General features: G+C 37.8%; 1 protein-coding gene across 2 annotated transcripts in view; it reads right to left on the minus strand.

Moving 5' to 3' along the window:
• Window positions 1-24,357, minus strand: part of UTRN (utrophin) — a 309,333-nt gene that overhangs the window by 158,096 nt on the left and 126,880 nt on the right. Inside the window, exon 1 of one of the 2 annotated variants that reach the window (XM_054279109.1) lies at window positions 21,887-22,496. The exons of the other annotated variant lie outside the window; for it this stretch is intronic. Within the exon in view, the coding sequence (XP_054135084.1) occupies window positions 21,887-22,030 (144 nt within the window). The 5' untranslated portion in view covers window positions 22,031-22,496. Of the gene's footprint in view, window positions 1-21,886; window positions 22,497-24,357 lie in introns of those variants that run through there. 2 annotated transcript variants of the gene reach the window in all.

Raw genomic sequence — 24,357 nt, forward strand, 5'->3', positions numbered from 1 at the left:
AACACTAGGTTGACAATCTTGTCTTACAGAGACATGCACAGATCTGCACATACAGATCTGTATTCAAATTTTGTATTTACTTGGACTCGTTACCAAGGTCTGAAAGAAGAGATTTGTCAGTAAAATAAGCTCATTGACTCTGCAAAAATATTTAACAGTGATAAAATAATTACACTGTTTATAGTCATTCAAGAGCTCACCATAATCAGATCTCTCAATCTCTGGAATCTCAGCACAGATGACCTCCTGACTAAGGTCATACCACAGACTAGCTGGGGTGGCACAAAATGTGCCTCCCTCCACCCCAGGAACACCAAAATGTTGCAAGAATCCACAGCACACACTCACTGATGGGCAGCACACTGCTCACTGGGACTGCTTGAACCTTCCTGCCTCCTGGGCAGCAGCACACATCAGGACACACATCTGCCTGAGGCTGTGGCACAGCAAACTCTGGTGTTATATCAGTGAGAGACTGTATCAAAGCACTGGGCTAAAGCAGGTGAGAGTGGGTGCCTTGCATGCAAAGTCAATTTCCCCCACACTTAAATTTATGCTCACACACACATCTACTCAAAAGCTGTTTTGCCTTTAGGTAAACACAGTAATTTAAAACAGACATTTTATTTTTGTGAGCCAGTTCAAATTTTCTTGAAGGGTGTCATGATTTCTTTCATATATCTGCTGCCCAGAGAGACCAGGACTCTTTGGAGAACAGCCTATGCATGTCTGTTGCACTTAAACTTACTGCAGAAACTCTAATATTGTGGTTTGTCAGTGACCTTTTTGTCAGCTGATCTATAATGACACAGCAAGATACTCAGCCAACCTGTACTGAAAGAGAAAATTATGAGAAAGAGGATGTCTGCAATCACTTCACAATCCAGGTCACTGGGATGCTGTGAAAAACACACAGGATTCTTATGCCAGTCTCACCCTCCAAAGCAAGCTGAAGTAGCAGCAGAGTAAGAATGAAGAAACACAATGGACAAAAGGACTCAGTAAATTGAGGTGCTAACACTAGGTAGGAAGAAGAACACTTAATTCAGGAGTAAGCTTTCTGAATGCAATAATAAAAAAGGTTAAAAAAACCCCGCCTAAATGCTAACAACTCCTTACTTCCAGCCACTCTTAGGAGTGGTAACTTCACAGTTAAAACAGTTGCGATCCAAATCCAGAATCTATGGTTGCAATTTGAATATTGGGCAGTAGGGAATAGGAAAAACAGATTTGGCAAGTCTTGCCTTTAAAAAATGTAATACCAACACATTGAAAGTGAACACCATTTTGAAGACATCGCTGCTAGTAAAAATTTCTAGGAACAGAGAACAGACTAAAGCTTTATGGAGAATTTAAACAAAAACAAACTCATTGGCTGAGAGGGCAACTTTTTTTTTTCTTTTTAAAACACTGACATGTAATAGGCAAAGTACAAACACGAAAAGATGACAAGTTATTCTTACTTCCTTGGAAGAAAACAGGGTATGTGAACTGATGTTACCTGCCTGGCAACACTAAGATCTACTTTGCCTTGCAGATGGAAGCACTTAATCTAGTGCTGAACATTTTGGTCATCATCATAAGACAGACTCTGTCATTTAGATACAGCTCTTGCCTTTAATGACTCTCTCTATGCTCTCCTATCTTAGAATAGACAGCACTCAATTTTGCATGGTCTTTTCAACTTCCAACAACACTATGCAAAAAAGGGTCAAAGATCAAACTTGCTTAACTGACAGCAGGCTACAAGCTTTCCACCCAAAGTGAGCACAAGCATCAAGACCTGACATTTCTGTCAGCTAAAACACAGTGATGACCTACAGTTTAACTTGGGTCACAGCCACAAAAGTATTTCCTGAACAACAGCTCTGTGTTAAAAACACAAGTAACACTTATATGTTGCTGAACCTAAGAAATAGACAAAGAAATCAATTCTTACTATTTAGTTAGTGATTAAACTTATGATAAAACCAGGGAGCGATAAAGTTTCCTTTGGAAGGTGGCAGAATCTCACCAATCTTCATTAAACCATATGAGATGGAGGGCATTTCCTCTATTATCTTCCAAGGAATAAAATTGTGATTCAAATTATTATTGTGCTTATTTATTAATTTTCAACAGGGGGCCAGGGAAGAAAAAAAAAATCTATTCTTTTTATTTCAAAAGGTATAATTCACTTAATAAAGTCCCCTAGGCAGAAACCGGCATCTTGCATTAAGCTGCCTGCACACTTTTTCTAAAGACGATGTATTTTCTAAACAAATACATATGTCAACTACAAAGTATGTTTTTAAAATCTTACATCTTTATTTACTTTAGAGGAGCCACTAATCACTGCTCAGAGATGGACTGGGCATTGGTCCACAACTGGTGAACAATCATGCTGTGCATCACTTGTGCTTCTTGTGGTCTTTTTTTACCATTACTAGTATTTGTATAGTTAGTAATAATAGTAGTAGCGTTGCCATCTTATTGCAAAGCTCCCATACCTTCTTGATGATTTCTCATGGACAGTTCCTCACAGCACTGACCCCTTCTTCACAGCACAGCCAACAAACCCCAGCTCTCTTCACAACACAACCAACAAATTTCAACTCCCTCTTTGCCCAGCTAACCCACTCTTCTGTAGCACTCCTCTTCTTATGGGAAGCAGCTGTGGCCTGTTAAGGGCAGGCCTGCTCCTAATCTCTGGTGATTAGTGCAGCTGCAACTCCTCAGGTGTGAGACTACCTTCTGCACTATCTTTATTTTCTTACATTCAATCCCTCCACATAGTAGTGGTATACTTCATTATCATTACCATTGTTATATTTTACTTTTTTTCAGTTATTAAAGTGTTCTTAACTCAAATGTTTGGGTTTTTTCCCTGATTCTCCTCCCCTTCCCACCAGAGTGGGAGAGAGCAAGTGGCAGCATGATGCGTAGTTGCCAGCTGAGATGTTAAACCACAACTGCAATCATGAAGTGGAATTAACACAACCTTGGGTCTACAGCAATACATTAAAAATTATTTGCTATTAGAATATAAAGAACAAGCAGAGAGAAGACTAAAAATTCCCTCTTTTCAATGTATTACACAATCTTAGACAAAGTTAAACTATAGGACAAAATCATTGCACATTAATGCCCATGACAAGCAAGGGAATACTTGCTTCAGGGGCCCTTTCACTGTTCTGGTCCTCACATGATGTAAAAACATCCTGAATCAAGCTGACTTCCAGGCATTAAGCTGGTCACCATTTGTAAGTGTCAATCTTGTTTTCTGCCTACTTGCTTCTACCCACACCCAGCCTTCCTGGGCAATACACTTTCACATCTGATCTTTCTCATTTCAATCTCCCACCCACAGATTTTCCTGCATTCAAAGGTCCTGAAGAATCAAGCAGACCATGAGATAAAAGGCAACATTAATCAAGATAAACTGGTATTTATATAATTTTTCTTTTGTCTTATTGTTTATTAAATATCGCAGAGACTGCTCCTCACAAACCTTCCAAATGTAGGAAAAAATGAGAGTACTTAAATACCAAAGCCAGAGTTCAGTGAGTCTCCAGAATTGTTTAATCATTGTGTAAAGTTATACCTTGAACAATACAGAATAGAGGGCCTGTAGGAAAGAGTCAGGCATTAGATCACCTTTCTTTGGTTCCTTACTGTTTTATCTAAACTAAGTTTTCTACATTAAGACACATGCTGCATGCCTACACATTTATTTAAAAAACATTAAATTGGGCTAAACTTTAATTAAGGACATTCATGGAAAATTTAGGAAAAATTACATCTATCAAAAGTTCTTCACTTCAGCATCTCCTTTCATCCACGGTAAGTGTCACTATTTCTATTTTATGACTGGGAATGAATTACCAGAAAATCCAGAACTTGAAGTGGCTGATCATCAACTCCATATGGGCTGGCAGGTTACCCACTACGGAATGACTGCAATCCAACTCCTGCTTTTTTGCAGATGACCTATCACACATCAAACCATACAACAGACCAAGGATGAGCTTTAACAAGGAGAAATATGCTTACATAAGCCAGGAATCATAAAAAAGTACGGAAAATTGAGAATCTGAAAGTGGATATATCAGCAATTCATATCCTTTAACACCATATGTCAGTATTTTTGTCACACATTGACAGGAATTGTACAGCTATAGTTCTAAATGATAAAAAAGTAATTTTTTACTTAAAATGTGAGAAGTTTCCACTATTTACATATTATCAGTACCTTTGGGAGTGGTTTTGCTTTTCAGATTTTTTTTTTTGGATGAACAACTTAATCCACAGCAGTATCACAGCTCTGTGAATTTAATCACCATCTTTCATAGCAAAGTAGGGAGGAAAACCCTAACCTGCACAGCCATCACAGACATTTGGCAACCCATAGGTCATTCCATCTTCATAAAAAGCTTCTCTTTATTACGTTTAAAATTTATAGAACTGAAAAAATGGAGACAAACAGTTAGTTTATATTAATGATGTTAAGTGACTTGCTTATTTTTTTGAAAAAGCATTTCACTTACAGATTACCTCCACCCTAAAATATGAAACACTTAAGTAATTTATTATTCTTTATTGAAGCTGCAAAAATATAAATCCCTATTCCCAAGCAAGTCAGAATGATTATAAAAAAGGTAAATTTCATTTACCTGATGCTAAAAAGTGACCTCCAGTGACACCTCACACAGAATTAATCTACATTTTTTTAGATGGCAAACACCCCATGCATTCATCATAGAACTACTGTAAGATAGACAAGTTTAAGCCTTGTTTTTATTATTTTTATTTTCAATTAATTCTGACATAATTACCAACTATAAACAGTGTTATTTCAAAACAGAAAAACAGTAATTAATAATTAATTCTTAGTACATAAACTGAGGAGCCTAAAGTGAGAGGAGAGCTAAATAGTTCTTTAGCTGTCCGTAGTGGAATCTTACTGCTGCATGCAGAGCTTTTTAATTGTGCATTCACAGATCACAATTGTAAAACAATGTCAAGAGACACCAAAAATTCAGAAAGGCCAATTAATAAGATAGGCAGAAAATGATGACCATGCTAAGCTGGAGAAAGATGGCATTTGTTTCAAGTCTGCAAAATGTCATCTCCTGTTGAGAATACAGAAAACATAAATGAGCATTCTATAAATGGATACATGAATATGTGGGAGGAAAAGCACAGAAAAAACCCCACAACACCACTGCCTTAAACCTGCTCAGACACTAAGTATCCACACACATCAATCCACTTTCAGAATTAAAAATAAAAAAGAGACCACAGAGAGGCATGAGCCAGGAACTCCAACTGAAGAGCTCTGACAGTTTTTCCTATTGGAACCACCTCATGGTTTAAGCCTAAGACTTTAGTGAAGCATGATCAACTTCCTCTGATTAATTACTTGTGTTATCCTGACAGCCAGGAGCTTGGAGCCAAGAATATCAACAAGCAGAGTATTGAGCAAGCACAGACTGTGCAGCAGTGGAAGGAGTGCAGAGGATGAAGGCAGTCTATAGCCCAAGCTCAAAGTGAAACACAGACAACTGGGAGGCTAAAGAGAGACCCTCAATACAAGTCAGCATGAGAGGCAGCGGTAACAAGCAGCAAACTTCTTTTAGCAGAAAAAACTTTTCTGAGGCATTTTAATCCTTTATAAAACAGATACATCTTGGAAAAAGAACCAAAGACTACCCACCTCTGAGATGCACCAAAAATTATCTTCCAGCTTATGAAGCAGGAAACGTATGACAACAGAAAACAACTAACAGAAGGTATAAAAACAGCAAAGCATTTTCAAGTTAGCATGATCGGGTTAAAAGTACAGTCAGATTAATTACTTAAATCTTTTGGATCTTCTTGCTGTTCATTGTTTATAAATATATTATCCATTCCTTTACCCTTATTTTCACTGCTGGACCTCTAAACAAAGATTTCATACAGTTAACAAGTTCCAAACCAAAGGTACATTGCCAATCCCAGAAGAAGCAGGTATTCTCTGTGCACATACAAGTATTCTTCTTATCAAAAAGATCATTAAACTAGCCTTCAATATTCCTCATTATTACTCAGTTTCCTTATTGAAAGGTCATTTGCGCCTTAGTTTTTCATATTATAATTTCTTAAATATCTGTACATGTCTAATCTGTATTGTGTATTCCAGAAAAACTCAGTTTGTGAGCCACCATGGAGCTTTTTGGAATTTCTCTAAGCAGACCTAAAAGATGATACAGTGCCTTCAAACAGTCACCATCTGCTTAAAAAAATTGCTACTTACTACTAAGTCTTTCACAGTCTTTAAAGGTAAAAATGCACAATTTCATAATCCTTTTTAATTCCATCCACTTAAATTATCCATGCTTAAAGTGATCAGAAAAGAGATTTTGTTATGGTTTTAGTCTTCTTTATGCCTGTTTTCCACACACCATTCACTGTCAAAACATGTTCCACGATATACTCAGTTTCCAATTCACAAAAAAAGGTTCCAAAAATGCCATCTTTTCCATTGTGAATGTACCTGAGGCAAAATCCCTGCCTTCTTCTCAGTGCCAACTGGACATGTTATCATTTCAGCAAGATCTACACAGACACCCTTATGAACCAACCCTCCTTGGCAGTGACAGGTAGGTCTCATTACTACTAGATATCATTCATTTCCACACTTGCCTTCAAGTATGAAGATACTGACAAATCCTTGACCGAAGATATAGGTGGTGTTTGTCCAAAATAGGTCCCTGCTAGGAACCAAAATAGGTTCCTAGTATCATAAAATCAGTTATTTTTTAACTAGATATTCAGAAACTGGCAAAGGTGTCTGATATACACACTAGTTCAAGCATTCATGTAATAACACACATCCTGAAGTTTAAGGTTGGGATCAGACTGCATAGTTATGCAGTTTGCATAGTTATTTTCAGACTCACTTCTATACCATCCTGCCAAAGTTTGCTTCACTGCCTGCAGACCCAACTTCTTAATACACAGACAAGCTGTTATTTTTATCAACAACAATAACAAAATTACTGTATTATTTTAAAATTAAACATCCTACTAAGGAAATAGTTAATTTCCTTTATAGAGAGACAAATTCAATAAATGATACCCTAATTCCTGTATATATCTATGACGTTACTTTTTGAAAACAGCAGGTTTTTATTCAAGCCAGTAACAAGACCACAAAGGGAAGCTATTAAGTAATTATGCTGAGAAGGAAGGAATGTTCAATACTTTCCTCTGCTCCCAATCTCACTAATGAGGAATATTGTGTTCAGATAATTATTTAACCACCCAGATGAAGTAGCAAAAAGCTGAGCTTCAACAGGAGAAAAGGCCAAAAGTAGTAAGTGTGGCTTTCTCAAATTATGTATAACTTATTAAATCTGACAAATAATACTTAGATAATAGGCCATTAGTGTCCAAGAGCTATTAGTAGTTATCTCCGAGCACCAACAGAAGATGGCAGAAAAATGCAGATATAACTCTTCTCTTTAAATTAGGGATTAAAGAAAGAGCTAAGAATTTTCTGTCCATAAGCTTTACTTCAATTTCTGTGAAGAGAAAGTAGTATGCGCTTCATATATAAGATGAAAATTAGCACCAGTCAACATGATTTGTCAAAATGAATCATTTCAGGCTAACTTAATATCCTTAAGTGACAGGATAGCAAACCTTGGGAATATAGGAATGGTAGTAAGTGTCATTCACCTTTACTTCACTAGTTCCCAGAAACAGTTAAATAAACTGCAAATTAGCCAATGAGTAAATGAGAAAGGAGAAAGCACAATGGTCTTTCCCTATATATTGAAATATGTGCAAACTACCGTGGGAGTACATTCTTGAACTGTAAATTCAGGTTTCTGGTGAGTTGAAGGGCCTTATACTTCTTTCAATTATAAGGAATAAAATTTAATTTGCACATCAGAATAAAATACTAAAAAAAAAAAAAACATTTAATATCTTGAAAAAGGTGACTTGATTTGTCTTAAAAGGAGCTGTAAAAAACTTTTTCAAACAGACCAGACAAATATTCTTAAGTAACACAGAAAGAGATGACCAACATTGAACTAAAACTAGGTGACAAGCACGCCTCTGTGCTTTTATCTGCACTGTTTCTCACCACTCAGATTATTTCTTTATGTACTAGAAACATGAAGATAACGTCACCTCAAATGCCTACTAGATCTTTCTGTACTGAATTCATATGTACATCTCTGAATTCCCCAAATACAAGGCAAGTGTCTTCAAATACAAGGGAAGCATCTTCCAGAATCACTCATTTATCTGAAACAAAGTTTGTCCATCTCCAATGCTATCTATAGTATCACACAACCCTTGAATAAATAGCTCATCTTTCCACATGCAAGCCAAAAAATTTGGGGCTTCTACCTCAACAAAAAATATTTTTGACACATTAAAATTTCAAAAGGAAATTCTGGGGCAGAACCACAAGTACCCAACTTATACCTCTCTCTAAACTCCAGTAGCAAATTTGGCATGTATTTGCCTATCATCAGGAACAGATGTTCTTAGGAAGGTTGCCTGCTAAATTCTATTTGCCATTTCAAAGGCCCTTTTGGGTGTAGTCATATCACATACCTCCACAGCACTATGTGTCTCATTTTAAATCAAATCCATTTTATCACTCAGGCTGAATTACATGGCTCACCTCATTCACACATCTATGACAGCCAAGACTGAGTAAGGGAGCGGCTTTCCATGCACAGCTTCACTGTGATCACAGGCACAGTGCAATTTTATACTTTCTAGACAGTCTAACCCTTAAAGAACTTACAAAACAATGGTGCCACAGGAAAACCCTTTGCAGTATTCTCTTTGTCAAATCTCAAAGTTATTATTAGTGAAACCAGATGGCAGTAGCAAATATAACAAGTGGACAATATATAGAATAACACTACTTTGAAGCCATGGCCTTTCTTCATTAGAAAAATCAGAAATACATTTCTCCAAAACTCACAGCAACAAAATGTTTAATTCTACTTTGTTTACAATTACATCTCCACCTACGTTGCATCAGCTGAGAAAGTGCTCATGGAGAAGAGGAAGGAGGGCTTCCTCCTCCCTCAAAAAGTAAACACCAAGTATTTGTAGTGCCTCCTGCAGATGAATCAGTAGGTGGCCCTTCAATGCACTGAATTTTAAGCGACAGGTGACCACTTTGCAGAACTTCACAAAAAAGTTGGGAAGAGGAAGTAATCATTTTCCTCAGGAGCATGTATGAAAATTAATGCCAAATGATAATGCAAAGGAAGTTGCCAAAAGCAGCTACAGTAACAGGAGATATCAGCATGGTATCAGAATTCCCATGGCTGTGATCAAATTATAAAGAATAAAATCAGCCACAAGATATCAAAAGGAACAGCACCTTATTTATTTCCCTTTGTTCTTCCACTGAGAAAAATTAAAATGTACTCTCTTTTACTAAAAGAAAGCCACAGGCAGTGATAGCCTGTGTATCTGCATAGATTTACAGCACAAGAGCGAACAAAAAGAAGGTGTAGCTTCTTTTATCTCTTAGCACTTTGTGCAAACCCTGACAGTCCTGCTGCTTGAAGCAGTCAAATCACAGAAATAAAGCAAAGCCTTAGAAGGGGCTGTATCAGAGGCAAGGAGCATTCCTTTTCTATTGGTGAAATGTTTAGGGGTCTGGGGAAGGGGGGAAAGGTTAAACAAAAAAAAAAAAAAAAATTAACAGAAGTGTCAGCACTTGCCTAGGGATCATGGCTCATTTGCCTCCTGCACTGAGAGATTCTGCAGAGCTCTTATTTTATGTCACCCAATCTCTCACTCTTCTGTAGTAACAGGAATCTATTCTACTTTCACCTCAGAGCATCTACTAAAATGTTGCATCAGAAGAACAAACCAGACAGTGCTGCAACAACTGGGGAGATGAGTGTTTTCTGTAGCTCAGTGCCTAGTTGTGCTATTTTATGTCTTTTTAACAGGTTCATTAATTCTGGCCACCCTGCCTGTACAAGTTTCAGGCTCCCTTACAAACTGAAGCCACAATACTCTAAAGTGCAGCCATGAATGACTGCCAGCTCTCCCTTTCTGTGTGTTTGACTCTGACTTCAAAAACCATCCCAGTAAATCACCATTAGGTGAAACAAGACCACGAAATTCATACCATCATTACAAACTGTAAGCCAGCTGTTTCTCTTTCTAAAGTGTCTTTAATCTCATTTTATTTTTCCCTAAGTCACTACAAAATGCCACTGCGAAAGACTTATCTCTTGAAAGATGCTGGGACAATACCAAAACAGTCATAAAATCTAAATATATTTTATAATCAAATTAAACAATGCTAAACAAGACAAATTATTATGCTTAGCTTTGTGCCCTGGGCTTTCTAAGATGATCTAAATCACAGCTCCCTTTCAACATGTCCTATTCAATTGGACTAAAGCCTAGAAAATACATAGTGCGGAGCTTTCCTACACCTTCTCATTTCTATTCTAAAATTCATTGCATGCTGTTCTAGATCTGCTATTCAAAAAGTATCAAAACAACTACCAGGTAAGTTCATTTCCCTTGATTTCCTACAAGAAAAAGATAGGTAGATTCTATGCATATATGGTTTCTTTGTCCTTGGTTCAAAAATGGTATAGGTTGTTTATACACAGATTGACATAATTTCTAGCAGCACTCACCTGGCACAAGAAACTTACAGTGGGCATGCTGACAGCCAAGTTAATGAAATATGCAAAAGTAACACCATTAGATGGCTTAATTTCTTCTCCCTTACAGCTGTTAATTTTTTTGCTCAGCCTAAATGTCTCTTTTTTTCTAAAATCATGTTCATTACATTTCAACACCACCAACATGATCCTCCAGGGAATATATATCCTCTCAATAATGTACTGGTAATATTAAAGCCTCTATTTGCTCACTAACAAAATCTTCATTGTCTCCTCAAATTTTGAATTGGAACACTGAGTTCCAGGTCCAGAGGAAGAGGAACACAAAGGCAATCAGGGAGCTGGAACACTTCTCCTTTGTAGACAGACTAAGAAACTGAGGTTGTTCAGCCTGGAAAATACTCCAGAGACAGCTCATTGCAGCCTTCCAGAAATTAAATGAGGATAACAAAAAAAGAGGGAAAGTGACATTTCACATGGGCAGATAGCGATAGAACACGGGGAATGGTTATAAAGTGAAAGAGAAGACAGTAAGCTTAGTTAAGAAAAAAATTCACATTATGAAGGTGGTGAGGCACTGGAACAGGCTGCCCAGAGAAGATGTAGATGTCCTATCCCTGAAAATAGTCAAGGCTGGATGGTGAGCAGCCTGGTCTAGTGGAAGATGTCCCTGACCACGGCAAGAGGGGGTGGAACTAGATGATCTTTAAGGTCCTTTCCAACCCAGGCCATTCTGTGATCCTATGATGCCTACCACACATTGGCTATCTTTCCTTTGCTTTTCATATTTTCTCTGCTTTGCTTGTTACTCCATACAACTGTTCTTTCATGTTTCTTCTTGTATGAAGATTATCTGTTAACCTAAAACCAAATGTTCATTATAAATGCATGGAAAAAACTGGTTGCTCTTCAGCCACACAGGATCATTGCAGTGAAACACCCTTCTGATCACGGCTAACATCAGCATGTGTACCAACAACTACTTGTGTTCCCAAATGCACATCACCTTCTATGCCACACAAACAGGTGAGTAGCTTTAGACAACCTCAACTGGCTGTCATTTTACCCAAGCCCGTAAGAGAAGCTACCCTCCTCTTGCACTTACTAGCAATGTCAAAATTAAACCATGTTGCAAGTGCCAGCAATGCTATTCCCTCTGACACTTTTCCTACCTTGAATTGACTTTAATCCATAGTGGGAAACTTATCTGGTACTGTCAATCTGTGAGGCTGCTTTAGCCAACAAAAAGTACTCCTGAAGTGCAGAAAGCTGGGCTATACTTTGGACTGTTGTGGAGTGATAGTTTAAACAAGAGGTTTTTTCAATGGATAAAGCCTGCTTTAGTCCTTAGAACCCATTCGCAACTTCCAAAAATTTCACCACAATCACAAAATCCACAAGCTAGTTTGGGGTTGTTTTGCACTCTTTTCCAGTTAAAACAATAATTGACATCATAATTAAAAGGCAACCTATACTTTCAGTGCTTTTTGAAAGAACATCCCTCTCCTCCATCCCCCATTTCAGTCACAACCAAACACTTGCAAAATGTGTATTCAGGTTCTGCTGGCAGAGTGACACTTTCTCCTTATGGAAGAGGTCATTACCATACTTCTGCCACTGAAAAAAAGGAGAGGAAACACACTTGTTTTCAGCTAAAACAAAACTGGTCTCCTCATCCTATGGAGTCTGAGATGCAATGATAAATTTCAAGATTTCATGTAAAAGTAAGACAAACTCAGACACCCAGTAAAAAGGAAGTTTAGACAAAATTAGTATCCATCAAAATACTAGCCTAGTGCAGAAATTCTAGAATCCACTTGTTTTCCAAATCTAAATAATTTTAACTAATCCTGTGTAAGTACCTTATCACATCAGCTCACTTAAGAGACAATGCTCATGGAAGGTCATGTCCAGATGCAAATTCTTCAACTGAACCTTCTTAATTATCTCCCTTATTTTCATTTTGAAGTACCCTTAATATAGAGGGAACAATGTTATAAGAGATGAAAGTCTTCCACAACCGGGCCAAATTATCTGCTTACAGATAAAAGCTGAATCGTTTTTAAGACTGTATTCTTCTTACTGAGAACTGTGGAAAGAAATGCAGAGTTAATTTATCATTACACTGCTGAGCTATATGAAGCGAAAGATAATGGCCTACAAATTGATATATAGCTATTTCACTGAAATAGCTGGGGGACTGCTTTTAACTCCTGATGCAAACACATAGCAAAGAAGTGAAACATCATTGGCAGGCTTCCCTCTTTTCTTTCTGAAAGTATTTCCCCCTCTTCCAAAAGAGAAAATTGCCCTGCTTACTAGTAAAGAAAAAAGAGGGAAAGGAGACTTTTGCGTAATCTGTGACTTTTATTATGCTTCCATCCTTCTCAGAGGTGCCCAAGAATCCCAAATATTGAGTAACTTTCATTTAACCTCTGAAATTTAAAGTTTAATTTCAGTAACAGAAAGAGGAGAAAGACATTTGTTCCAAATTGCTTGCTGTCTTGGAACTTGCAGCATAAGAATACTCCTCTTTGTAGCAAAAAATAAGAGAGAATAATAACCAAGAGACTTCCAATATTTGATATGGAACATCCAAAATTGAATGCGAAGGGTGAGTGATTATTTCAGGGCTAATAATGCATCCCTTCTTAAAAGAAAAAAAAATTAGGAAAGCAAAAAATCATAGTTCAAGAACTGAGTCCAAAAACTGCAGGTGACAGAAAGGAGTGACCTCAGATGACTGTTCTAGGACCATATCCCAAAACCCAGCACAATTAGCACTAATTGATCAGCAGTCTCAGCAAAAATGCCAAGATTTGAGCAAGCACTGAAAACCAAGTCTCCACCTCTCCCTAGAAAGGATGCTTTCTTCAGGTCAGAAATCTGGAACACCAGTGCAGCAAAACCAGCACTTGCACTATTAGCACAACACTGTACTCATAAATACAGGGCTCATCAGCAAATGAGGAGCATCTACAGATTCACAGAATCATTAAGGTTGGAAGAGACCTCTAAGATCTTCAATTCAAATCATTCACCCAGCACAGCCAAGTCCACCACTAACCCATGTCCCTACACAACCCATCTACACATTTTTTTCAACACTTCCAGGAATTTTAATTCCACCACTTCTCTGGGCAGCTTATTCCAATGCCTGACCACCCTTTCATGAAGAACTTTTTCTTAATGTCCAATTTCAACCTCCCTTGGCACAACTTGAGTTGAGCAGCATTTCACTTGCAGCACCTACCATATTTATCATGTACCATAAACCACAAGTAAATAGAATTACTCTGCGACTATGAAAAACTGCTCTCTTAGTGCAACACAGGATATCAATTATCAAAAACTCCACTGACAACTTCCACCCACATTCAATTACCCAACTATGCAGGGCTGAGCAAGTTACTTTTGCTTTGAAGTAAAATCCTTTGCACTGAAATATATCAAAAGTGGCCCGCATGAAAACATCACAGAGCAGCCAGAATCCAACACAGGTCGGCAAGCAGTGGATATGAAATAGAAAACTCTCAGGGCAACTTTGGAACATGATGTCTCTTACAGTTTGTCTTGATTAAAAACAGAGGGGAAGGCAAAAAGGAGGCCAGAACTCTTCCAGAGTCCCTGACGACTAACAGTGACAGGACATCTTCAAACAGCATTATTTTCCCAGCTACCTAGTGAGAAAAGCTTTTCTTAAAAATAAGCTCAAATGATCTGTCTGAAGAAGACAAGAAAAAACTGTCAGTTCTCTAGACACAAACTGGTGAAGCACTATGCTGTTCTAGGCAGCTACTGCTTTACAACTTCATGAATTTGGGATGGGTAATTAGGCCCTAAGGGAAAGAGGGGGGGAAAATTGCTTCCTGAAAAATAGCAGTAATCAAAAAGCACTGTGGCAAAATGACATGGCAAGAGGGTCTCATACCAAATATTGACCCAGCTCCTGTAAACATGTGAAGTTCATGGAAGTCAAGTTTCCCATTAATGCTACATTCATGCTTTAATAGAACTACCTTATATTTTAGATTTATTTTTGCTGCAATAGCAAAATATTTTCAGCTTAAAAATCAGAGTTGCCTTTAAATAAATGTAAGAGGATTCTAGAAGCCTGTCCTGAAATATTTCTCTCATCTCCTCTCTCCTTTCCTCCCTTCCACATTACTACAAAATGCTATTAAAAAAGGCACTATATCCTAGAACCTATCTTAACTTTTGTTAAGCTGCTTTTGTTTCCAAATAGGAATGACTGGTGCAGCACTTAAGAATACTGAAATTCTGAAGCTTTATGTCCTCTCCCATTTTGTTTTTCCTTCTTATTTCACCTTAAAGAAACCATTCTATTTCTAGAGAAGCTCCCTGATACATAAAGGACTAGAGAGCACAAGGGTTTACAATAATGTACCCACTTATTATACAGTTTTATTTGGCACTGATCCTAATTAGACAAATGGCAAAACAAAGTGGTTTCATTTAGGTCAGCCCCATCACTCAAGATATGCAAAACCTTTCTGTCTTCTACTTTAGTTCTGAAAACATCATCTGAAAATGTAGAAGCAGGGGGAAGGTTAGATGACAAAGTTTTATGCTATATTAAAATGCCTTCTAATCATAGGCACATAATTCAGATATGCACCAAGTGCCTGACTATACTGCATTACCACTATTGAGGTTAGACTACAGCAAAAGGATTTGCAAATGAGTACATGCTGTGGCTGTTCAGCAGACTCATAGCAGGCCCCAATTTAGATCAAAATTCAGCAGAGAAGTAAGAATTTTTCACATGGAGTAAAATCATGAAGCTCCTTTTCATAGGAAGTGAGCAGCCCACAGCTGAAAACTGCTGCTCTATCATTTTGACTATTTTAGTCTTCGCTTATAAGCTAATAGGGCACTAGCACAGAGAACCACAGAAAATCACAAGCTGGAAGACCTCTGGAGGTCAAACTTCCTGCCAACTCCAAGAGCTAATTTCAAAGCTGGGTCTGCTGCTAAGGGCCTTATCCACTACAAGTGTTAATACCACCAGAGATGGAAATATAACAGCCTGGTTTTTTGGGCAGCCCACTCCAGTGTGCAGTTACATCTCCTGTGCAGAATTGTTGTCCTTACACCCTTGCTGCAGCATATTCCCACTGCCTCTTTTCCTTCCACAGGGCCCCTACAAGAAGAGCCTGGCTCCATCTTTTATAGTAACAACTCACCAGGTATGCAGTGACAGCAGCTGGAAAATCCTGGAGCCTTCTCTCTTCCAAATTAAATGAAGTCAGCTCCCCTGCTGCTCTACTCATGTCCTGTGCTCCAAGCACTGCACTCTCCCCCCCAGTCTCTCACTATCTGTCAAACCAGGGGCCTGAAACCAACTGTGGTATTCCAGACATGACCTCATGAGTGCTAAGTAGAAAAACATAAACACTTCTTCCTGTCTGGCTATAATCCTTCTCACACTTGTACCAATGCATTGAATCACTCCTTCTCAGGTGCAAAAACTGGCTTTGGGTTTTTTGGGGGCTTTTTAAAAAACTCATGGGATTCCTGTCAGCCCATCCCTCCCTCTTGAGGCCCCAAGGAATGGGAACAGAACTGTTCCTCCACTGTGTTCCTCCACAGTCTAGTATCATTCACAAATCTGCTGAGTGTACTCTGTCCCATTCTGGATTCATAACAGTACCAGTCTGTTTCATAAACTGTAATTCATAAACTGTACCAGTCTCTGTTCCATCCCTTGAGGAACACAAATGCTCCAGACATTTTCTTCCCACCTTTTGGGTCATCTGTCTTGTCCATATCTCTGATTTGGCTGTGAAAGATTGCATTCAAAGTCTTTCTAAAAACCACGATCAGGGAACAGCACTGCTTTCCCTACATCCAAAGACACAGCGACTTTCTCACAGAAAGCAAACAGCTTGGGCACCTTTCTCAAAATTCAGGATGGCTCTTCACAGTCACCATCTTGTCTTTTGTGCTTGGAACTGCCTTACTGAAGTAAAGCACTGCAATGGGAAATGTTTTCTTTAAGCACTGAGGACAGAAGTCCTTGGGGAAAGACAATAAGCTCCTAAGTCTCACTATCAAAAGGTCTTCCCTGTAACTTTACCTACAAGTTTCCCTTTGAAATTCTGCTCATTCTTCTACACTCCAATCACAACCAGAATCCACATCTTTCTTCATGAACCAATTTACACTATCCCAGAATGCCTGTGGAAGTTAAGGAGCTCTCATATCTCTCTGACCTATCAAAACATAAAAATATCCCTCCAATATCCCACTGTTTTATTTTTTTTTACCAGACCCCTCTGAAAGTCCAAAGGAAATCAATCAGTAAATAACATGCTAACAGTTAACAGCATCTTGACTACACACCAAAGCCCCTAATAGTGCTTGTCCATCACTGACAGAGTATACACAAAGGTGCAATTTGATACCAATGGAGAACTGAATTCCATTATAGTTATTACATTTCCAACTGGAATTTAATTTCTTGCCCATATTTCTTGTTTTCACATCTTTTGACTCACTGGATAGTCATTTCCAACCTTCACTTACCTCATTTTTTAAAAGTTATTAAAAATTTTCTCCCTTCAGCCTTCCATTATTTCTCTAGCTGCTGTGATCATTCTATAAAAAGGCCAGAAGCAAACCAACTGTCACCTCCCAAGACTTCAAGATGCCTATCATTTCAAGTATTCTCCACCAGTCTTCAGCTTTACAAGTTTTAATCCAAATCCACAAAGAAATTATGTCCATCTCGTTCATTTTAAATGATCAGTGACTGACACTCATTCCTAGCCTATTCATGTTCCTTGCAAATAAGGTTCATATTCTGTCTCTAAACACCATCAAGGTACCTTGTTGCCCTTGATTAGCTGTATGCCAGCCCTATTCTGCTTATCAAGAACCCAGGTCATGTTTGGTCCCAGCCCTGTACACACTCTACAGGGCTGTAACCACTTCTACAGTCACTCCCACTGCAAACAAGCTGTGGGTGTTCTGAGGTGGAGTGGTTTCCAGTTACACTGCTCAGTTGTTTTCTAAAATGGTAAATCCTAAACTCCTGAGAGGCTGATCATTAGATATTATTTAATACATTTCCTTTTTCAAAATAGCCGTTTTGTTCTTATCAGTTCACTCCTAGCCTTATTGTATTAGGGTAGATAATAGTCATTATTATCCAAGGCTCCCTTTAATTCTCACCTCCTCCCTTCAAGAAGGCTTTTTTGTAGATCTAAATCTAATTAGAATGTCCTTTATACAACTAGAACATATCAAGCAGCCTGGAGTTAACTTGCTCATCTAAAAAAAGAAACCGTCTGCATAATTTAGCAATGCTTTTGACGACACTGCTTCATTTTCCAATCAACAACCTGCTTAATACAGTAGCCTACTTCAGAACATGTTTCCAAAATTAACTTTAGGTCTCACTTCTGCTGTCCAATGAATGTACTACATTGCTGCTCCTCCTCACCCACATGTGGTTATCTGTATTTTATACCTGAATATGTCAAGTGTAAATGATTTATTTTCTAAATCAACTTGAAGTCATGTAAACATTTAAAACCTTACATCTTTGTTGACTTCATTGGAATCAGGATTACCCTACACATTTCTCAACACAGCCTCCCAGGCTTTTTTTTTTTTTCCCCTGCCTCCACGAACTTCTTTTTTTTTTGAAAATTTCATAGGAACAGAGGCTTTGCTGCTACTCTCAAAATTCAACGTGATGTAAATGTATTTTGGAATGCATCACCAATATCACAGCAAAAAAAGGTTTTGGCTGACCCCAGCATTCACTGTGCTTGCAACTTCCTGCAGTTTTACAAATTTAACACTGGCCATTAAAAAAACAGCATAAAATGAGAGGACTGCATTTTAAGTTATGTATTCTTAAAAAAAATACCTCAGGAGACATGTTTCCAATGCATTTCATAGCTGAGGAAGTCAGGAACTCACCTAAGTTGCCACATGAAGACTCATGTTGGATCAGGTTTGAGAACTGAGTATTTTACATGAAGACAGTTGAATATTTTTTTTTTAAGTAGGTTCTTCTAAAGAATTAATTTTAAAAAATGAGAGGAAAAAAAAAAGAGAAAAAGCCCTCTCAGCAACTAGGTTTGTTCCTCAGCCTGTTTTCCAGGGGATGAATGCTCCAGTTCCTGAATGCTAGCAGTGTGTTTTAAAAATACACAGTCAAATTACACAAGCAGGATACATATTTCAAGGTAATCATTTAGCTGTCTGCCAGAGATGCACTATTCTTTACCTTCCGTCAGGGAAGTTAGAGAAAGTTTCACAATCCTCTATTTTTGTAAGTAACGTTGTAGCTCCGGTCTCTCAGAAAAGTTGTATTAATTTGTACCTCAAAATGATTTTTTTCTGTTTTTAATTCATTCTAGCCTGAGCTAGTTGGATATTACTTATAAAAGTCTTTCTTTAAGGAACAATCATATTAGCAAGAACATAGAGCAGACGACAGCCGTACAACAGTTGTTCTTTATCAGCATCAAAGTCTTACACAAGAGTTTTGAAACAAAGCTGCTAGCAACAATAAAGCAAAACTTATTACATACTGACTACAAAATGGCAAGTGCAGACATTTTGCCCTCTTATGTCACTAATTTCAAGGTAAAAGAATCAAATAGCAACAAGTGAAAAGGTCTATCTGGCAAAATTCACCTTGGTAAGAAAAAAATTTGTGAAAGAAAAAGCAGCAACAGAAGAAATATCCTAAACTTGGGATTTTGTGGTTTTCAGCCATGCTCTAGTGTGTCAACAAAGTGCTTAGTTTTGTTTTTACTATAAAGAAATTTGGAAAATGTGGACTATGAATGCTGATTGCTACTATTATATGAGGCTGTTAAAAGGAACAATCCTGACTTTTCCCAGTACAGTTAAATGATAAAGCCTTACTACTTCTTTCATAACCAGTGCAGTTAAAGAAAAAAAACTCTAAGCTTCAAGAATTTGTCTTAAATACTTTCTTGGCCCTCTGTTGCGATTCAGAGGACACTTCACATGAAACATTTAGATGCAGTTCATGAAGCACCTACCTATACAATGCAATAATTCATACACTACAGTAAATAGTTTCTCTTCTGCAGATCTGAACTATACCAGTGTATCCAGAGAGTGCACAAGACACGTACAAACGTCTGACATTCCAAAGACAGGAGTATACAGGACACTACAAGAAATCCTTCCTGACTTGCTGTCATGGTTGCTCTTAGTAATTTCCATACATTTTCTCATCTAAGCATTAACATTTCCATCACCAGACTTCCATCTATCATTGCCTTACATTGACACCTGCTGGAAGTGACTGGGATCGTAAACCATTTCTTGTTTCTGCCTCAATTAGTGCCTGATTTAACTCTACAAGAAGACTAACAATTCTACCTTCAGTAAACTAAACACAGACGTCTGAAAAACTAAGCCACATGACTTTTTAAAAGAAAAAAAAAAAAAATACACTGTGTAATTTTAAGCAACGTGTAATTCCCAAGGCTATTACTGCATGGGTTCTCAATCAGAAAATGTATTTTCATAACAGCCTGTTAGAAGATTTTTTCACTATCCCTTGGGTAGATTTAAACTCAACAAATTAAGTATACATCCATTAACTAGGCTCTCAGGATAATTAGCAAATAATTATAACTCTAGGAATCACTAAATAGCGGCTTGACAAACATTTTACAAACAAGTTTATACAAATAATGTAACTAAACAGGCAATTATAACCTATATCTTTACATTATTAAAAAAAATTTGCCTTATTCACAAAAGCAAACAGGCTGTTTATTGACAACTGATAGATAAAAACAACTGAGGAACATTTGTTAAAGCAGCTTGTATGTACACAAACTACTGTCTCTCATTCTTTATAATGAAGATGCATCTATTAGTACAGCTTGGTAAACTGAAGCATGCTGAAACAGCCATCTGAAGAAAATGTTCTGCCCCATATGCCAGAACTTCGTCTACAAGCTTCACTGAACAACATTCTGCCTGATACTTTTTCCTTACTTTTAAACCCTACTCTAAGGATGGGATCTCTCTCACTTGATGTCATTTTTAAATTCCTCACAACAGAAAGCACATCTCAGATTGAAGCAGGTAGGGTGAGTTAAGGTACCTTTGCTCTATCATCAGAACAAGACTTTGGTTCTTGCACACCTTGTATGCAAAACACAGACATATTTTCATCAAAAAACACAGACACTTTTAAAGTATCATAAGCAGCAAGAAGAGAAAAACAATTTCAAAGGCAGCCAAATAGAATTTATGTAATGTCAGTATATATATAGCTGAAGACCTATCAAATTTTACAATTTTGCAAAGTTTCAAGAAAGAATGCTTATATTAGAAGTTCAATAATATTAGCACAGTATGACCACCTCACACAGGCATCAACACTGCAGCACTATTAACTCACGGAGTTAACAGATCAGTTAGAAGTTTATTAATTTTATTTACTTATTTTAATCTGGTGAGTGATCAAATTACTTTTAAAAGTGAATTTTACTAGGTATCCTAGATCGTCACCACAGTATTAAGGTTCAGAACTACTGAGCACATGAAAAAAAACAAAATGTAAAGAGCATCTTTGGAAACAGAAATAATCAGCAACCAAAACAGGTACCATCAAAACCAGCAATAAGTGGTAGCCTATGTCAACATGCTTTTCCTCAAACTTTTCTTGATTTTCTTAACTGAAAGAGCTCAGTCGGTGAAGGCAGAAATAAATGGCTGTGTATTAAGTCTGCCAAGCTCATTCCTAATTAAAAGCTTCATAAAGCTTAAAAGAAAAATAACACTGGGCATGGAAAAACACAGTTATTCTACATAATGGGTACACAGGAGTTAAAGAATCACATATACCAAGAAGTAACTAACTCCCTAGGAAAAGAACTGGTTGTATTTTACCAAAAAAAAAAAAAAAAATCTCAGTGAACATAACAGTTTTCCTCCCAGACACCTAAATGATGGGCAAGAGAGCACTTTTCTAAAAAAATGTATCACTCTGACAAGCACAGGGTTGTTTTGTTTTGAGTTGGTATTTTTTCTTATTGTATTTTTTAACAAAACACACATAGAAAGCATTACAGGCTTAAAAACACTAGATAGCCAAGATGATTCTGACACTCATTCCATGCTCACTTTCTTTTCTTTTTATCTCAGAAAGACAACAGAGTTAGCAATACACACACTCGACATTTAGGGCTTACATTTCCTACCTTACAAAGCTTCTGGTAACGGGGAGAAGAAACTGCCATCCTCTGTAAACGATGCAACAACACCACAACTTTCTGAAGAGAGGTTCTCACCACAGCCATCATTTTAAGTTTGCCACACTTCTGAAGATACCTCAGAATTTGCATTATAAATGAAGAGCAACTATCATTTCCTCCCGGTCACTGGACAATGATTTGCCAGCTTTCTGAGCATGCTCTCTTCCAGGACTGCTTTTGCAAGCTACAGGCTTTATACGTTTCAAAGGCAAAGAAGATTGATACAGCATAAGTTTTTCTCCCAAAATAACCCCACAAAACAAATGCAGAAAGATAACAGCCTTCACAGATTCCTCTAATCTGTGCTGCTCAGCTCTGCTTCTGCAGAGGGCAAATGAAGTTGAGCAGCCGATCGTATGCCTCCGTTCAGGAGTGCACTAAATAGCCAGAAAAAGGTTATTAATTTAAGCCTGAGAGCTGCAGGAACAAAAAAGGAATTCCTTCAGGAAGACGGCTCCAGTGTATCACAACAGTTGTTCCTCCCTAGTAGCTGCTTTCTATCAGCAGACAGAGTGTTTGCTTCCTCACTCTGGGAAAGGATGCTCTCGTTCTCAGACTGAACGCAGTTCTGGCAGAGCTGTAGAGTGAGTGAATAACAGATTGTGTTATAAATCTTGAGAGAGGAGCACAGGGATACCTGCCCTAATTATATCAGCCATACGTTAAAGGCTAATAAATCACACAGGCGTTTCTCAAAACTAGATTACCCAACACAAAAGGGAAAATTTCAGGGGGTAAACCTCTTTCTATAAAAACTCTTTTAAAGCAAAATTAGTCAAACGGATCTAAAGGATCCCACTTGCACCAGAAAGTAGCAATGTTTTTCACAAGTCATTTCCAATTAAATATTTTCCAGAATGACTTTAGACAAGAAAAAGGGTTTTGACAAATTAAAAGCATACAGTTGCATCATCAACCCCTTCTCTAAGTCATCCTTGAATCCAAAGAGCTAACATAATTTTGATGTATTTCCCATGACAAAGCAGAATTATTTAAGCCATCTAAGGATGATGATAAGATGTTCAAGAGCATGGAAGTGGTTTCCTACCAGCAAGGCACTCCCGGTGCAATAGAGCCAACGTACCCGCAGGTGTGGCAAAACTGCAGCATAGCCAAAGCCAGTTACTCATTGCTTCCAAAGGTGCTTTGAGGAATCTACTTAAACCTGTATCAGCGGGGTTGCAGTAGCAAAGGTTCAGGGAGGCCTGAACACAGTAGGTGAAGTACCAATCATATGATTTAAAGTGCATATTTCCACATGAAAAGGTCCCTACACGTTTCAAGCACATCAATCAGCACAATATGCAGGCAACAGCTATCCTGACAAGTTTGTATGATCCAAAATAATGCACAGCTTAGATGTCAGTGCATTATACACTGCTTTGCTTCTTCTAAGGCACTTTCCTAGGAAGGACATGAATGCAAGGTTCAGGTTCTTCATATAGGACATTTAAAAACTCTTCCCATCTAATTCTGTGTAAACCTTTTCATCGTCACTTTTAGGACTAAATCAATGTTTCTACCACTCTTCCACATAAACCCCATTTCCCTGTACTCTGCTTTCTTGATGCGTCCGCAACAATAACAACATCAGTGTGAACAGATAGACAGATACACAGATTCCACGCTATATAGAGAAATCTTACCATCTGTATTCACCTTGTCAGACACACTATATTTTCTCATCTTCATTACTTATTTGAACTGTTCCTCTGCATGCCACTGCTCCTGGCTTACATCTCTACCACCAGAAGTCTGCTTCTTTAACTTTCCAGATTGAGCCTACCATGATTAGCTGACATGCTCTTACCCAATATCTTTTAAGGAAACCTGTGAAGCAGCAGAACTCTGAAACCATGGAAGCATTTAGAAATGACTGTGCAAAAGCTCACACCTCTTCTGTGCAAGAGAGACCCCACAGTCCACACCTTCTTTATTTCCTTCTACTCTTTATCTTCCCAGATCTTTCAATTGACGAGTTTGAATCAAGCAGTGAGACAAAACAGCCAGCTACTGTTACTTATGGTTACTTATGGTAACTTCTTTTAAAATACAACAAAATTTTTTTATTATTTTGAACACCTTTACACGTATAGGCCCAGGATTTCATATACCTTGCATTACTTCTTACTATTTCCTAGCTTATTTTCTGCATCTTTTTTCAAATTAGTTTTTAATCTCTTCCAAGTCACTGCTAAGTATTTTCCAAAACAGACTGTAGTGTTTTGGCACTAACCTGAATGGAAAAACTTCTAGAAGGTTTAGATACTGAGAGAATTAATTGAACTGACTGATGATATAATTTAGATGTCTCCTTTTTAAAAAGACAGTGCAACCACACTCCAAGTCTTCGTTATTTGCATAGCACTGTCGCTGGCTTCAGGTATGACAATGAAAGACAAAACAAGGCTTCAGGG

This window comes from Melozone crissalis, unplaced genomic scaffold (genome assembly GCF_028551555.1).
Source record: "Melozone crissalis strain CALT ecotype California unplaced genomic scaffold, PUWL_Pcris_2 ptg000027l_1, whole genome shotgun sequence".
Lineage (NCBI taxonomy): Eukaryota > Metazoa > Chordata > Aves > Passeriformes > Passerellidae > Melozone > Melozone crissalis.